This window comes from Panthera leo, chromosome E2 (genome assembly GCF_018350215.1).
Source record: "Panthera leo isolate Ple1 chromosome E2, P.leo_Ple1_pat1.1, whole genome shotgun sequence".
Taxonomy (NCBI): Eukaryota; Metazoa; Chordata; class Mammalia; order Carnivora; family Felidae; genus Panthera; species Panthera leo.
The window spans coordinates 8,738,077-8,754,763 of NC_056693.1; the positions used below are offsets into that span (position 1 = coordinate 8,738,077).

Consider the following 16,687-nt stretch of genomic DNA (forward strand, 5'->3'; position numbering starts at 1 on the left):
TAACACGCCTCGCGGTTGGGCGCCAAACATTCTCCTTCCCTCTCAGTGGGAGAATCGGGGGCTGAGGAGTTACCATATGCCTCGTTTTTGCCAGTAAAATGTGGGCACCGGTGACACGTGTCTCTTCCACGTGGCGGCTTTAAGAGCCAGTACCTCGTTCCCCGTGTCCCTTTTCCCTCTGCCCTGAGACCAGCAACATCCCAGCTGGGAGCTGCTCACTCGCCCCCCAGGTGGAAGCCATATTGGAGGCACGACACAGACAACCCAGAAAAGGAGCGTGAGAAGGGAGCGTTGCTTGTGGCCAGTCGCTGAGAGTTTAGGGTGTTTTCTTTTCCGTCTTTTAAAGACCGGAACATTCTTTTTTTTTTTTTTTTTTTTAAAGTTTACTTATTTATTTCGAGAGAGAGAGCATGCACGCGAGCGTGCGAGCGAGGGAGGGACAGAGAGAGAGAGAGAATTCTAAGCAGGCGCCACGCTGTCGGCACAGAGCCCAACCCGGGGCTTGATCTCACAAACCATGAGATCGTGACCTGAGCCGAAATCCGGAGTCAGCCGCTTAACCAACTGAGCCACCCGGGCGCCCCTGGGATGTTTTCTTACGCAGCACTGCCCAACCTGAGCTGACACGGGTACAACCTTCCATGCACCTTCATTTAACAGAAAAGAAACCTGGGGCTCGGGGTGAAGTCACTTCCAAGGTCAAAGTCAAGGTTTGAACCCAGGTCTGCTTGACCCACCGCCAAGTCCCTCAGCACCTCCACTCTGTGGCATCATCAGAAGTTTGGTAGACCGTTTGCTTAGGCCCGGGTACCACAGCACAGAGCTTCAGGGCAATGGCCCTGGAGTCAGAAAACAAACAAAAAAACCAAAAAACGACGAAGGATGCCCTGAATGAACCAAATCCAGCTGACTCCACTTGCTACGTGGAGATGGAAGTATGTGTAGCATGAGGCAAACTGGCTTCCAAACTTCGCGGCAGAACCAAAGCTTGACGCAAGCCGAGCGTGGCATTTGGGACACTTCCTCGGTATCGTCAACGGCTTCATGAAGCCATTACCCCCAGAAGCTCCGCCTCTGCCCTCTGGCTTTGCTCTCAGCGCCGGGGGCTCCTGAAGGTGCCCAGGGTGCCCCCCCCCCACACGGTGCTGGGGGTCCACTCACCCCACGGGGCCTTCCCCGTTGACGCCCCGATCCACGTCAAAGGCCAGGTCCTTCTGTGTGGACTCCTCCTCTGGCTTCCTGGCATGGAGGAAAACGCAGAGTGAGGAACGGGGACGGGGCAAGCGGAGGAGGAATTCTCCAGACACAGACCCAAACTTCTTCACCCAGAGACATTGGCAGGGAGACAGCGAGGAACTTTCCTAGACTCACCCCAAAGGGATCTTCCCCCCCTCCCCGAGCCACAGCCGGAGGGCAGAGGAACCGTTCCCCAAAGACACTGCAGAGCCCCCACCCCCGCCCCCCCCCCGGAAGCTCACCTCCCAGACACGCCCCCAGTCTTGGGGAGGGAAAGAGAGCGAACGGGGAGGGGAAGCACCGGACAGACCAAGTGGGGAGGCAGCCAGATGTGAGCAGGAAGGGCAAACCGAGCACCCCCCCCCCTCCTGCCAGTCGGACCCCAGGGACTGACCTGAAGGTGATGAGGTTGGTGTAGATGAGTGGGGGGCAAAAGAAGGCGAGAACCAGGGCCCAGATGGGAGTGGTGCTGTCCATCTCCCCCCACCACTTCTGTGTCAGCAGAGACTGTGGGGTGTGAGGAGGGTTAAGAGCCTGAATCTCCCCACAGCCCCTTTCCAAAGACCCCAGGGAAGAACTGGGCAACAGCTGCAGCACACAGAGCAAGGGCCCAATATGGCGGCCGCAACTTTTTTTTTTTTGGGGGGGGGAGGGTCAAAGGTGAGGAGGACCTGTCCCAGGTTTTAGCGAGTAGAGTTCCAAAACCAACATTTATTAACACAATATGCTAGATACCAGGTGAAGCATTTTACACAGATGAGATCACTGAACTCTCACCACTCCCCTCCCCTCCCCCCACCCAGGAGAACAGGTACTAACTAGTATTTTCTCCCTTTGCACGGATGGGACACAGAGAGGTTAAGGAAGAGGCCCAAGCTGGAACTCACGAGTGTCACCACCATTCAAAGCAAAGGACTCTGGGTAACTACTTGAAATGCCAGACAAATCCTTCCGGACAAGGGAGGACAGGACTTCCGGTTGGGGTGGGCAGACTTCCTGTACTGAGGGTGGGATTCTCTGAGCCCCTGTCAGGTGTTTGTTTTTTTTTTTTTTTTCTAAGTAAGCTTTATGCCCGATGCTGGGGCTTGAACTTACCACCCTGAGCCTGAGATCAAGAGTCACTGAGGCAGCCAGGTGCCCCACCCCTGTTCAGCTTCAGATTGATATTGGGAAAGGTTTTAAAACGTCAGGATGGTCAAGATGGGGGCGACCGTGAGCCAAGCAGGGCTTCCCAAAGGAGAGGATTTCCCGGGGCGGGGGGGGGGGGGGGGGGGGGGGGGGAAGGGTGGGATTCCTAAACCAGAGTTCATCTCTGTCCAAAACACTAGGCAACTGTCCAGAGAGGTCATTCTAATGGCTAAGACCTGGAACTGAGGACCTCTCCAAGGAAGCAGGAAGGCCTTCTTGCGGAGGGGGCAGGGCTTCCTTTGGGAGGAGTGAGACTTCCCGTGGGAGTGGGGAGGACTTCCTGTGGACGAGGCAGGGCTTCCTTTGGGAGGAGTGAGACCTCCCGTGGGAGTGGGGAGGACTTCCTGTGGACGAGGCAGGGCTTCCTTTGGGAGGAGTGAGACCTCCCGTGGGAGTGGGGAGGACTTCCTGTGGACGAGGCAGGGCTTCCTTTGGGAGGAGTGAGACTTCCCGTGGGAGTGGGGAGGACTTCCTGTGTGCCAGAGGGGACTTCCTAAAGTCACCAGGAATTTCCCTATGGCGGGGGGAGCTTTTTAGGAGGGTGGGCTTTGCCGTGGGAAGGTTGGCTTTCCCGTGGCAGGGGGTGGGGCTTCTTCTGGGAGGAGCAGCCCTTCTGGGAGAGGGCGGAGAATTTCTGGAGGGTGGGTGGTCTCCCAGCGGGAGGCCGGTCAAGTGCATTCGCTGCCGGCAGTGGCAGGGGCTTATCCTCCGTACATCCCAAAGTCCAGGTGGGAGCTGTTGAGGATGCCGGCACCTCAGGGGCTCACCTGGACCCCGTCCTGGGCAAAGAAGGCACGGGCGTCGGCCTGCATGGCAAGCTGCAGGCAGGTGGCATCCCCCCAGAGCGGGCAGCGGCGGAGCAGTAGGCGAGCGGCCCGCTTCTCGCTGCTGCGGTAGCACTCCCCGAAAAGGTCTGGGGGCGGGAGACATAAATGAGGGAAGAGAAGGAGCGAGGGCGCGGTGTGCGGGGTAAGGAGGAGGGGACTGAAGGGGAAGGCGCCGGGCTGTGAGAGGAGGAGTGGGGGGGATGCGGCTCCCTGTCCCCGCCCCCACGCACGCGTGCCTGACGCACCAACGCCCAGGCCCTCAAACTTGGCCGCCAGGTCCTTCCTCCGGGCCGCCTCCTCCGCCTCAGACTCCAGGCGTGCCAGGACGCGGAGCAGCAAACAGGCCCCGAGAGCCGAGGCCACGGCGTTGGAGCCCTGAAGAGACAGAGAGAGGGGTCATGGATACGGGTCACAGTTTATTTTCATTTGTTTTTCAATGTTTTATTTATTAGTTTGGAGAGAGAGACAGAGCACGAGCGCGGGAGGGGTAGAGAGAGGGAGACACAGAATCCGAAGCAGGCTCCGGGCTTCAAGCTGTCAGCACAGAGCCCGAGGCGGGGCCGGAGCTCACACACCGTGAGATCATGACCTGAGCTGAAGTCGGATTCTTCAGGGACTGAGCCACCCCAGAGAGGGTCAGAGTTTAGAGAGGCTCACGGAAGGTGGTGGAGGGGGAAGCCTGTGGTCAAGGGAGAGGACAGAGCCAGAAGAGAGGAATTAACCAGGGTCATCAGAGGCCAAGATTGAAGCAATGTTTGTAGGTGAATCTGGGCATCAGGTGAAAATGTCAAAAGTCAGGAAGTTCAGGGGCACCTGGGTGGCTCAGTGGGTTAAACATCCGAATCTTGATTTAGGCTCAGGTCATGATCTCACACTTCGTGAGATCAAACCTCACATCAGGCTCTGTGCTGACAGCACGGAGCCCGCTTGGGATTCTCTCCCTGTTTCTCTCAGTTCGTGCACGCGAGCTCTCTCTCAAAATAAATAAATAAACTTAAAAAAAAAAAAAAGTCGGATAGTTCAGGGACCGGGGCTGGGGTAGAGTTCGAATGACCTCAGAGGTTACAGACAGGTCAAGCAGCAGTTGGAAGAAATGTCCCCTAAACTGGCAGGGTACGGAATTTCAAAACTCTGTCTCTCCAAAAAAGCAACAAATAAGCTGGCAAAAACTGTCAGAACCAACTTTCTCAGAGTCCAAGACCGGACTATAAAACTTACAACAAATAGGAGAAAGTTCAATGAAGAAAGAAAACACCAAGTTTGGGTAAAAGAGCGCTGTGACATTTTAACTACCACTGTCAACACCCCGGCTCAAGGGCGGCCTGTTCCCGGTGCAAGCTGTCGGTACCAGAGGGAGATTCAGATCTTCTCCTTAAATAATTGTGGCTGAGTGCCCGTGTGGATTTAGCTGGTGGCTATCCGAAGGAACAGCTCAAGGGCCTGCGTTCGTCTCAAGGTTCTCGGGGCTTCCCCCAACCAGAAATGGCTTCCCGGGCGGTGTCAGAAAGCATTTAAGGACAAATAGATTAGTCTCAGCCGCCTGAGGCAAAAAATAACAGTCAAGGCGAACAAAAGATAAATATACTCAGCAGCTGGGGAGGGAAGCGGCTGGGGTGGGGAGGAGAGTTGAAGGAATAAGGGTTTGAGGAGTTCCTACGTGTATCAGGGAATCTAGAAGGCTACATGCATGACTAAGATGGTCCAGGCTCAGAAGAGATTCGAGAAAACCCTAACTTTTCACCTCTTGCCGACCTTTTGTCTCAGCAAAAGCAGGAAGTGAAAGCTAAGGCAAAATGGCAAACAGCCTGCCTGAGTGTTGAAAGACAGCTCCAGGGGTGTCTGCGTGGCTCAGCCAGGTGAGTGTCTGACTCTTGGTTTCGGCTCAGGTCACGATCTGGGGGTTTGTGAGTTCGAGCCCCACATCGGGCTCTGTGCTGATGGCACAGAGCCTGCTTGGGAATCTCTCTCTCTCCCTCTTTCTCTGCCCCTCCCCTGCGCTCTTTCTTTCTCTCTCAAAAATAAACATTAAAAATTTTAAAAAGAAAAAGAAAGCTCCAACACAGAGCCAATCTGCAAACCAGGAGTGTCGGGCCCCTCCCCCCTCCCCCCCTCCCAGGCCCTGGGCGTTTAAGGATTTCTCTGTCAAGTCACTAGCGGGCCACTAACCTAACAGAACAGGGACTTCAGGGGCCACACGTGACAAAGAATAAAGACTTTACAAAAGAGCTTAGAAAAGTCACTGAACAAACACCACCACCATCAACACAACAAACCACAACGCACCCTGAAGGGAGGGGGTGAGCTGACTTCCAGAGCGCCCACACTATATTATTCAAAATGCCCAGTTAAAACAAAACAAAACAAAACAAAACAAAACAAAACAAAACAAAACAATGAGGCAGGCAAAGAAACAAGAAAGTATGGCACAGTATCAGGGAAAAAAAAGAAACAGAAACCGTCCCTGCAGAAGCTAAGACACCAGACTTACTAGACAAAGGCTTTAAATTAATTGCCTTAAATGTGCTCAAAGAGCTAAAGGAAATCATGGACAAAAACTCAAGAAAGCCAAGAGAAGGATGTCTTCTTAGAGAATAGGAATAAAAAGACAGACATTACCAGAAAAAAACAAAAAACAAAAACAAAGGTAATAATTCTGGAGCTAGAAAGTGCAGTAAGTGAAATGAAAAATTCACTAGAAGGGCTCAACAGCAGCTTTGAGGAGACAGAAGAAAGAACGCATGAACTTGAAGACAGATCAATTGAGACGACCCGGTTTGGGGCGCAGAAAGAACCAAGAATGAAGACAAATAAACGGAACCTAAAAGACCTGTGGGACACTATCAACCACACCAATATATGTATAATAGGAGTCCCAAAGGGAGAGGACCATGAGAAATGGCTACAAAGAATATCTCAAGATATAATGGAGTAAAACTCCCCGAATTTTGATGAAAGACATGAATCTGTACGTGCGAGAGCAAGGAACTCGAAGTAGGATAAATTCAAAGAGGTTCACGTTGAAAAACATTTTAATCAAATTGTCAAAAGCCAAAACCAGAGACTCGTAAGATCAGCAAAGGAGAAGTGACTGATCACACATGGGGAATCTCAGTAAGACTAACGTGTAGGATCAAATAGTTATAGTTCATATAATTACAAAACCATAAAACCTCAGAAGATAACACAGGGATAAAACTTCATGGCCTTGGATTTAGCGATAGTTACTTAGATATGACACCAAAAGCGAAAACAAAGAGAAAAGACAGACAAGTTGGACTTAGTCCAAATTTAAAACTTTTGTGAATCAAAGACCACCATCAACAGAATGAAAAGGCAACCCACGGCAAGAGAGAAAATATCTGCAAGTCATATGCCTGATACGGGATTGATATCCAGAGCATATAAAGAACTCGTACAATTCAACAACGACAAGATAAACAAACCAATTTATAAAATGGACAAAGGACTTGAATAGACATTTCTCCAAGGATAAACGGATGGTCAATAAGCCCATGAAAAGATGCTCCGTGTCATTAATCATTAAGGAAACACAAATCGAAACCACATTAGGATGGCAGTTATAAAAAACAAACAAACAAACAAACAACCAGAAAATAACAGGGGTGGCGGAGATGTGGAGAGATTGGAACCCCTGCACACTGCTGGCGGGAATGGAAAATGGTGCGGCCACTGTGGAAAAGAGAACGGCAGTGCCTCAAAAAATTTAACCCAGAATTACTATATGATCCAGCAATTGGAGTCCTCAGTATATACGCAAAACAACGGGAAGGAGGGACCCGAGCAGGTATTTCCACACCAGTGTTCATAGCACTATTATTCACAACAGCCAAAAAAGTCAAAACAACCCATGCGACCAGCAAGAGATGAATGGATAAACAAAACGTGGCGTGCCCATACAAGGGTATATCATTCAGATGCAAAATAGAAGGAAGCACGCCTATACCTACAACCCGGATGACCCACAAAAACACTATACTAAGCGTAAGAAGTCAAGTGCAAAAAAGCCACATCTGAGATGATTCCATTTCTTTTAAAAAAATTTTTTTTAATGTTTATTTATTTTTGAGGCAGAGAGAGACAGAGCATGAACAGGGGAGGGTCAGAGAGAGAGGGAGACACAGAATCTGAAGCAGGCTCCAGGCTCTGAGCTGTCAGCACGGAGCCCGACGTGGGGCTCAAACTCATGGACCGCGAGATAATAACCTGAGCCGAAGTTGGACGCTTAACCGACTGAGCCACCCAGGCGCCCCGAGATGATTCCATTTCTATAAAGTATCCAGAATGGGCAGGTCCATAGAGACCGGGAGCAGATTAGTCATTGCCAGGGGCTGGGGGAGGAGGGAATGGGGAGCGAGTGTTAAATGGGTTTGGGGTTTCCTTCTGGGATGATGAAACCGTCCTGGAAGTAGAGGTTCCACCAACACTGTGAGCCTACTAAAGGCTACTGAATTATGCAGTTTTAAGTGGTTCCAATGGTGAATTTTATATTAGATGAATTTGATCTCAATGAAAAAAGAAATCTAAGGGCCCCTGGGTGGCTCAGTCGGTTGAGCGTCCGACTTCAGCTCAAGTCATGATCTCATGGTTTGTGAGTCTGAGCCCCGCGTCAGGCTCTGTGCTGACAGCTCAGAGCCCGAGCCTGCTTCAGATTCTGTGTCTCCCTCTCTCTCCCTCTCTCTGCCCCTCCCCTGCTTGTGCTGTCTCTTTCTCTCTCAAACACAAACATTAAAAAACATATTTTTTTTCATTCTATATTTAAGCCATGGCCTGATGGGCTGAAAACAACCCAAGGCTGAAGAAGTCCTGTTAAGATATTTCTGTGCTATAAAAATAGGCTCAATCTTAGATCCTACTCAAACCCTCCGACTCTTCTTTTTTTCTTTCTTTCTTTTGAAAAATTTTCAAGCTTCTCAAATGGGTCCCAACACCTCCATCGCACCTGTTTTAGTCCAGGCCCTCATCTTGGCTGCCTGGAGGCCTCCAGATTGACCTTCTTAGCTGGTGTCCTTGCCTCGGGTTTTGTCCCCTGCGACATGGCCACTACCACGATGCATCTCGATTTTCCAGGTGTAACTATGTTTAAATGACTCCCCCTCGGCTACCAGATAACCTTCTAACTTCCCCTTGGAGGTAACCATTCCGAGAGAATGAGGCGGAGTCCCGTGTGTGGACAAGGGAAAACGTCCAGTATATATTGCTGATGGAAACGACAAGTCAGGAGAAAGGCGTGATATCGGGGGTGGGGCGGGTGGAGAAGCAGGGGATGGCGTCATCTATCAGGAATGGCGAACGGGGGTGGGGTGGGGGTGACGTCAGGAGCCAGGCACTGGGGTCCAGTAGAAATAAAGGACAGGGCGGGACACAGAGAAAAGTAGAATCAGAGATCACGTCAGCACTCACCATCTCCCAGAAGTACAGGGCCATCTGAGCCCTGTTCAGGAGCAGTGCCCAGAGGAGCAGGTCAGTCCAGGGGGCCTGCCCGAGGACGGCGTCCAGCGTGAGTTCCGACGGGGCCTTGTCCTTCAGCAGGCACTTCTGCAGGCGAGGGAGGCGTGGTGAGGGCTGGCCCTCCCTGGCCCCGCCCCCAGCCATCAGCTCCACCCCCGTCCAGGCGCACACCCCTCCCCGGCCCCGCCCCTGGGTCCTTCGGCACCTCCTCCCCGCGCAGCCTGGCCCCCCTCGGTCCTTACGCTCTCCTGGCAGCCTTGGCCCCGGTGGGGATCCACGACGCCCCCGGCGCTGTACCTCGGCGCGCACGTCTCCCCCAGCAGCAGCCGCAGCACCTGCCCCACGTCAGGGGGTCGAGGCTCCCCAGAGGGTGTAAGGGCTGGGGTTTTGGTGCCTGCGCCGTGGGACGCCTGCTCCAGAAGGCTGCGGATGAGCGAGTTGGCGGGCGCGGCGCTGTAAAGCTGGGTCAGGCGCGTCGGGGTCAGGAAGTGGCCCACGCTAAGGCCGTGGGAGATGAGCAAGCGCACGAACTCGGGCCGGTCGTTCAGGAGGGCGTCCATGAGGGAGGCTTCCAGGTGGAAGGACTGGCAGGGCGAGGATTGATGGGGTAAGAGAAGAGCACAGAAGACAGAAGGCCGCGGAGGGCAGACGTTAAGGACAAGAGATGGGGTACAGAGCCAAGAGTGCACCACGGACGGGTAGGTGGGTGGGTGGGTGGGTGGGTGGATGGATGGATGGATGGGGTAGTGGAAACAAGACGGGAACAGATGGACAATTAAGAGAAGGCTGGACAGGCCATAATGCAAGGGCGAGTCAGATGTGGAAGAAGTCAGGGAGGGAGGAGAGTGCATCCTCCTTGTCAGGATCCACAGCCGCCGCCACCACCACCCCCGCTCCGCCCCCTCACCCGCCATTCAATGTCCCCCCGGAAGAGTTCACTCTGGGCAATGTCCACGCGGTTCCAAGCCACAGCCAAACGCAATTCGTCCAGGTAAGCTGAAGCTTCAGAGCTCCCACAGGCTGAAAGAGGGGGGGGGGGGCAAGAAATGGGGGGGGGGACTTCAGATGAATGTCTGTTTTGCTTCTGTGGGGGATACCTGACATTTAAACCCCATAAAAAGGGGATGTTGTCGGGTACAGCCTGGGGTCTTTAAGAAGTCAGGCTATTATTGCAAGCATGAGGTCATGTGCAGACCAGTGGTCTAGAGTCCTCAAGAAGAAGGAAAGGAAATCATTTATCCATTTAACATTTATCGAGGTAGGTTATGGACCAGGCAGTGGGCGGGATAGAGAGAGAAACCCCATACAGCCTCTGCCTTGAAGGAGATCATTCCAGAGAAATGTGTCCAGGAACCACAAAACTACCCTCAAAGGGAATGGTGAGGGGGGAGAGGCTTCGCTCGCGGAGGTGTGGGGCGATCCAAGGGGGCCTCCTAGAGGATGGGCACTGAGGTAGGGCTTTTGAAAGACAGGCAGGATTCGGAGGTGTGCGTCGAAGATGAGGAAAGAAACTTCAAGGCAGCAGGGAGCAGCCCAAGCAAAGGTCTGGGTGCAGGAAAACACAGGATGTGATGGCAAAAGTGAGTCACTCTGATTTCCTGAAACTTAAGGGTATTTGTGAGAAGACAGAGAAGAAAAATGAGTAGCAGAAAAGGAGATTGGAAAAAATATCCAAACATGAAAAGGGCTCTGGGAGACCCTGGAGATCACTGGGGTGGGGGTGGGGGACGAGGAAGAGCAAAACTTGGGTCCAACAATTCATGGGTCCAAACCGGTGCAGTCAACGAGAGCCTGAAAGGTGAGGCAGCCAGTGGTGCCAAGAAGTCAGGCAAGTCTAGACACGGCTGGGCCTCAGAGCCCCTGTGCCATGGAGTTCGTTTTTCCTTCTCCCTCTGCTCGCTCCACGTCGATTTCCAAAACAAAGGAGGGACTTTCATCACATTTTGGTGGTTCCCAAAGTGGGTATGGCGGAAGGAGGGGGTGTAATCTAGTTGGGGGGGCCGATGAGCAATGGGCCGAAGCAGGCGGACCTGGGATTCGATCCCAGCTCCGCCGGCACCAACCGAGTGTCTCCTCAGGAAAGCCACTGGACCTTGGGAGCCTCAGTTTCCTCATCTATAAAATGGGGATGATAATGGTTCCCCGCTTTGGGGACGCCTGGGTGGCTCCGTCGGTTAAGCCCCTGACTTCGGCTCAGGTCATGATCTCACAGTTTGTGAGCTCCAGCCCTGCCTCTGGCTCACCGCTGACCGCTCAGAGCCTGCTTGGGATCCTCTCTCTCCTCCCCTCTCTGCTCCTTCCCTGCTGGCTCGCGCGCTCTCTCAAAATAAATACAGTTAAAAATTTTGAATTAAAAATAAATAAACCTCGGGGCGCCTGGGTGGCTCAGTCGGTTAAGCGTCCGACTTCAGCTCAGGTCATGATCTTGCGGTTCGTGAGTTCAAGCCCCGCGTCGGGCTCTGTGCTGACAGCTCAGAGCCTGGAGCCTGTTTCAGATTCTGTGTCTCCCTCTCTCTCTCTGACCCTCCCCCGTTCATGGTCTGTCTCTGTGTCTCAAAAATAAATAAACGTTAAAAAAAAAATTTTTTTTTAATAAAAAATAAAAAATAAATAAATAAACCTCCCCTAGTTTCCTCACAGCTTCCAGAGAAGGAAAAAAAAAAAAAAGATTTGTAATATCTCGCTTTATATTCTGCCTAATCACGTCTCCCCAGTGATCACCTGGACCTCCCCCCACCCACAGCCCTTCAGGTTCATCATGTCCCCCTGTGGAGCTCAGCGTCTTTCCCCAGAACCCACCTTCCCTGGGTTGGGCATCTCAGGGAGGGCCCCCCTTTGTCCACCCCGTGGATGAGGCAGACCCCCCCACCCCGATTCGCTGTGCCTGCCCCCCTTCCGTTCATATCCCCAAGCCCCACCTCTCTAGCCCCCTGACCCTCTGGCCCTAGCCCCCCCCCCCCCCCCTGCGGGCAAGAATGGAGCATCACGGGCAAAATGTATGCTAACTGCTCAGCCCAGGCTCATCCCACGCTCTTTAAGGAACATGCTTCCTTCCACACCCGCTGAAACCCCATCCATCTGCTATCACCCAGTCCGCGCGCCATCTCCAATTTCCCCAGCAGAGGGGGATCACTTGCACCCCTTCACCAACACTGTCTACACACCTCTTGTACAGAGCCGCCCTCTTTTCTCCCAGGAGGCTGGGAGTCAACTTCTGTGAGGTGAATCAGACTTGCTCACTGATTGCCATTCTCCATTTAAGAATGTGCCCCCACGAGGGGCGCCTGGGTGGCTTGGTCGGTTAAGCGTCCGACTTCGGCTCAGGCCATGACCTCACAGTTCGTGGGTCCGAGCCCCGCGTCGGGCTCTGTGCTGACAGCTCAGAGCCCCGAGCCTGTTTCGGATTCTGTGTCTCCCTCTCTCTCTCTGCCCCTCCCCCACTCGCGCTCTGTCTCCCTCTGTCTCAAAAATAAACATTAAAAAAAAAAAAAAAAAGAATGTGTCCCTACGAGAAATGGAATTATATTAAGAAGAGCTCCCATGTAGGGGCCCCCCCGGGGGCTCAGGCGGTTAAGCTTCCGACTTTGGCTCAGGTCATGATCTCCCGGCTGTGAGTTCGAGCCCCACCTCGGGCTCTGTGCTAAGAGATCAGAGCCTGGAGCCTGCTTTGGATTCTGTGTCTCTCTCTCTCTTTGCCCCTCCCCCACTCGCGCTCTGTCTCTCTCTCAAAAATAAATAAACATTAAAAAAATTAAAAGAAGAAGGAGAAGAAGAGCTCCCATTTATTGGCCCGCCCATGGGAACCAGGCATTGTTCATGAGCTGTCCCTGGGGCTCACAACACTCCTGCAAGGTATTATCTCCATTTTTCAGAGAGAGAGAAACTGAGGCTCAGAGGAGGGTAGTCCCTTTCTCAAGGTCACACAGAAAGGCAGGGGCCAAACTGGTGTTCCAATTCAGCTTTATCTGACTCCAAAGTCAAAAGTAACTGCTCGTGTCGGTTAAGCATCCGACTCTTGATTTCAGCTCAGGTCACGATCTCAGGGTTTGTGACGAGCCCCGCATCGAGCTCACCCCTGACCGTGCAGAGCTTGCTTGGGATTCTGTCTCCCTCTCTCTCTGCTCCTCTCTCTCTCTCTCTCTGAAAAATATATATATATATATTTTTTTAAAGAGTAACTGCTCTTTCTGTCACATCCCAGAACATGACAGATACACCTGGGGTGGGGGCCTGGGGCTGAGAACGAATTATAAATTGACACTATGCCTCTCGGGAGTTTTTATCTATGGGAGTGTTTCCCCTACAACATTTCTGACACCAAAAACGACCCTCCCACGCTACCATTTTTTTTTTTTGAATGTTTCTTTTTGAGAGAGCGCAAGCTGGGGAGGGGCAGGGCAAGAGAGGAACAGAGGATCCGAAGTAGGCTCTGCGTGGACAGCAGAGAGCCCGACGTGGGACTCGAACTCACAAGCCACGGGATCGTAACCTGAGCAGAAGTCAGACGCTCAACCGACTGAGCCACCCAGTCGCCCTCCTCCTTACCATTTATTTATCCCACTTCCTCATCTTACTCAGTCCAGATTCTACGAGCCCTTCAAGGCCCGCTTAAATACCTCCTCCTTGTCTCTTTACTGACAGTGGTTCCTCCCCTACGCTTTGGTCTTAAATTTTACTTAAGGTTGTGTCGGGACAACCCTCGTAGGATCTGGGGTCCTTGAGAGCAGGAAATGGATCTGCTTTGATCTCTGGACCCTAAGGTGGTGTTTGCTGAGTGAATAAATGATCCCCAGCCCAGCCTCTACCAGGTAGCCATTATGCTCCCACCCTCGGTTTTCGCCATTCATTCTAATAGTGAAATACTGGGAATTTCTCAGCAGGAAGCAGCGTTCTGGTTCATCTCTGACTCCCCTACCCCTCGCTGCTTGAAACAGATTGGAGCCACGTAGGAAAGGAAGAAAAGGAGAGTGGGAGAATGGATGGGCGGATGGACGGATGGTTGGACGGATGAAAGATAGATGGACGCGGGCACTCGTGGATCCAACAGAAAGAAAGCAATGTTGGCACATAACGAAAAGTCTCTTGAAAAACTGTCCAAATGACACCAGGCAAGGCCCCAAGAAACACTGCCAAGGGGAATAATAAAAGGAAAGAGATAAAAAGGAGCCCAACGCAGATTCGAGACGATGGGTAAAGTGCCCTGGGCGGGAAAGGGGTCCAAAGTCGAGCGGAGAGAAGGGAAGAGTTTGGGGGTCCAAGGCTCACCTTTGACAAGGGCCCTCAAAACAATGGTCTCAAATTCCTCAGGGCCATCCTCAGATGAATAGACTGTCAGCAGCTCCTTCCGGGTCATGATCCTCTCCACCTGCGGAATACCACCTTCTGTAACTCCCAGCCCGACTCCACCTGGGCCCTGTCCACGGTCACAGGAGACCGTTCCCCTCTAGGGCCTGGTAGTCTAGGTGCCAGCACCCTTCCCCCCCCCCAGAACCTGGGAGGCTGGGCCCCCAGGCCTCTCCTCCCCAAATCCATGAGTCTGGGCCTCCGTTCCCCTCTTCCCTGAAATCCAGGGCTCCCAGTCCTCGGCATTCTCATTTCTCAAGACCCAGGAGCTCCCTCCCATCTCAGGATCCAGAGTTGGGCCCCCAGTATCATACCTGGGCCTGCAGGACCTCAGGGTCCCCTTTGGGGAAGAAACGCCTAATCCGATCTTGGACTTCACCTGGCCTGCTGCCCCCTCTCCCTGGAGCCAGAGTGTCTTCCAGAATCTCCGCCAGGCAGTCTGCAGCTCCCCCAGACCCAGCCACCAGCAGGCAGGGGAGCTGAGCCTGGGTGGCATTCTCTATCCGCTACGGGACAAAGGGGGGCAGTCAGGTGTGGGAAGGCAGGTGTTCGCCCCACCCGGAGTCCAGATCCCCAGCCTCCTCCCCCCTCCCCAAGTCTCAGGAGCCAGGAGTCAGGGCCCCCACTTAGACCCAGGTGTCTGGGCCCCCACACCTGTATTATTGATTTATTGATTTAGAGCAAGAGAGTGCAAGCCGGAGAGAGAGAGGAAGAATCTCAAGTAGGCTCCAATGCTCAGCACAGAGCCTGATGCAGGGCTCGATCTCGTGACCGTGAGATTGTGACCTGAGCCAAAATCAAGAGTCGGCTGCTCAAGCGACTGAGGCCCCCAGGGGCCCCGCGGGCCCCTATACCTTTAGTGTCTTCTCATCACCATTGATCAGGAGGAGGAGGACAGGGATGTCAATTCCAGTCCCTGAGGAGAGAGGAAGCCGGAAGCTTGGTCAACTCCTATCAGCCTGTGCCGGGGATGGGAAAGAACCACGTTTCCCATGAGTCCCCGGGACAAACATGGCTTCTGTGTAATCCTGTGTCCTGAGGCTCACGGGAATTGTCGTATCTTTGAGCACGTTGGGAGGGGCAGTCAATTTCGGCTTGCCAGGGGCGTAGGGGCTGGTGGCCTGGACTCCTGGACTCCTGACTGAGGCAGGTATTTATGGTATGAGTCACTCCTATCATTGGTTAATGGCCCAGGAGCCAGGAAAGGATGAAGTTCAAACAAAAGACGAAGGAAATAAGGAACAGAAAGGCCTATCTAGGGACACCTGGCTGGCTCAGTCAGTAAAGCAAGAGGCTCTTGATCTCAGGGTCTGAGTTTGACCCCCATGTTGAGTGTAGAGACTACTTAAAAATATGATCTTTAGGGGCGTCTGGATGGCTCAGTCGATTAAGCATCCAACTTTGGCTCAGGTCATGATCCCACAGTTTTGTGAGTTCGAGCCCCACGTTGGGCTCTGTGCTGACAGCTCAGAGCCTGGAGCCTACTTCAGATTCTATGTCTCCCCCTCTCTTTACCCCTCCCCTGCTCACGTTTTGTGTCTCTCTGTCTCTCGACAATAAATAAACGTTAAAAAAAAAAAAGAAAAGAAAAAGAAAAGAAAGAGAGGACTGTCTAAATGTTTTTATTTATTTTTGAGAGAGAGCGTAAGCGGGGGAGGTGCACAGAGAGGGAGGATCCAAAACAGGCTCCGAGCTGACAGCCGTGAGCTCCGTGCGGGGCTCAAGCTCACAAACCTTGAGATCATGACCTGAGCGGAAGTTGTACACTCGACCAACTGAGCCACCCAGGTGCCCAAGAAAGGACTACCTAAATACAATAAAGACCTTTCCCAAAGCCCAACAGCAAAATCATCTCGGATAGTTTTCTACTAACTCTATTCCCATTAAAATAACGAACAAGACAACATTACTCCTATTCCCACTCATACACGAGTATTGAGCCAATGTAATAACGCAAGAAAGTAAAACTGTAGTACAAACTCGTATTTTTTCGGGCTGGAAAAGACAAAGGGATCTATTGGAAGAAAACATGGTTTATACTCTCAGAAAACTGGAAACGCCACTCCAAATAAATAAATATTGTTTTAAGAAATTATTTCTTTTTTTAATGTTTATTTATTTATTTTGAGAGAGAAGTTAAAAAAAAAAAAAGATAAATTGGGGCGCCTGGGTGGCTCAGTCGGTTAAGCGTCAGACTTCGGCTCATGTCATGAACTCGCGGGTCATGGGTTCCAGCCCCGCATCAGGTTCTGTGCTGACAGCTCAGAGCCTGGAGCCTGCCTCCGATTCTGTGTCTCCCTCTCTCTCTGCCCCTCCCCTCTCATGCTCTGTCTCTCTCTCTCTCAAAAACAAACATTAAAAAAAAAAAAAAAGATTAATTTTGTTCTTAAGTAATCTCTACACCCAACATGGGGCTGGAGGCCACAACCCGGAGATCAAGAGCCTTCTGCTCCACCAACTGAGCCAGCCAGGCATTCCGTGGATACTTTTTAAAAGATAAAAAATGTTTACAAAGAAACAGCTTTTGGTTTAGTTGATTTTCTCCACTGCACATTTGTTCCTATTTTATTTGTTTATTTACTTACTTACTTATTTATTTACAGATGGTGCAAATGCAGGGGAGA

General features: G+C 52.2%; 1 protein-coding gene across 2 annotated transcripts in view; it reads right to left on the reverse strand.

The window, feature by feature from the left end:
• TRPM4 (transient receptor potential cation channel subfamily M member 4) overlaps positions 1-16,687 on the reverse strand; it is a 45,846-nt gene that overhangs the window by 14,582 nt on the left and 14,577 nt on the right. For both annotated transcript variants that reach the window (XM_042918955.1, XM_042918956.1), the window contains 10 exons: positions 14,918-14,979; positions 14,378-14,569; positions 13,986-14,085; positions 9,628-9,740; positions 8,963-9,304; positions 8,673-8,807; positions 3,497-3,626; positions 3,192-3,337; positions 1,631-1,743; positions 1,162-1,239 (listed from right to left, as the gene is read on the reverse strand). In XM_042918955.1, the coding sequence (XP_042774889.1) occupies positions 1,162-1,239; positions 1,631-1,743; positions 3,192-3,337; positions 3,497-3,626; positions 8,673-8,807; positions 8,963-9,304; positions 9,628-9,740; positions 13,986-14,085; positions 14,378-14,569; positions 14,918-14,979 (1,411 nt within the window). The remainder of the gene's footprint in view (positions 1-1,161; positions 1,240-1,630; positions 1,744-3,191; positions 3,338-3,496; positions 3,627-8,672; positions 8,808-8,962; positions 9,305-9,627; positions 9,741-13,985; positions 14,086-14,377; positions 14,570-14,917; positions 14,980-16,687) is intronic.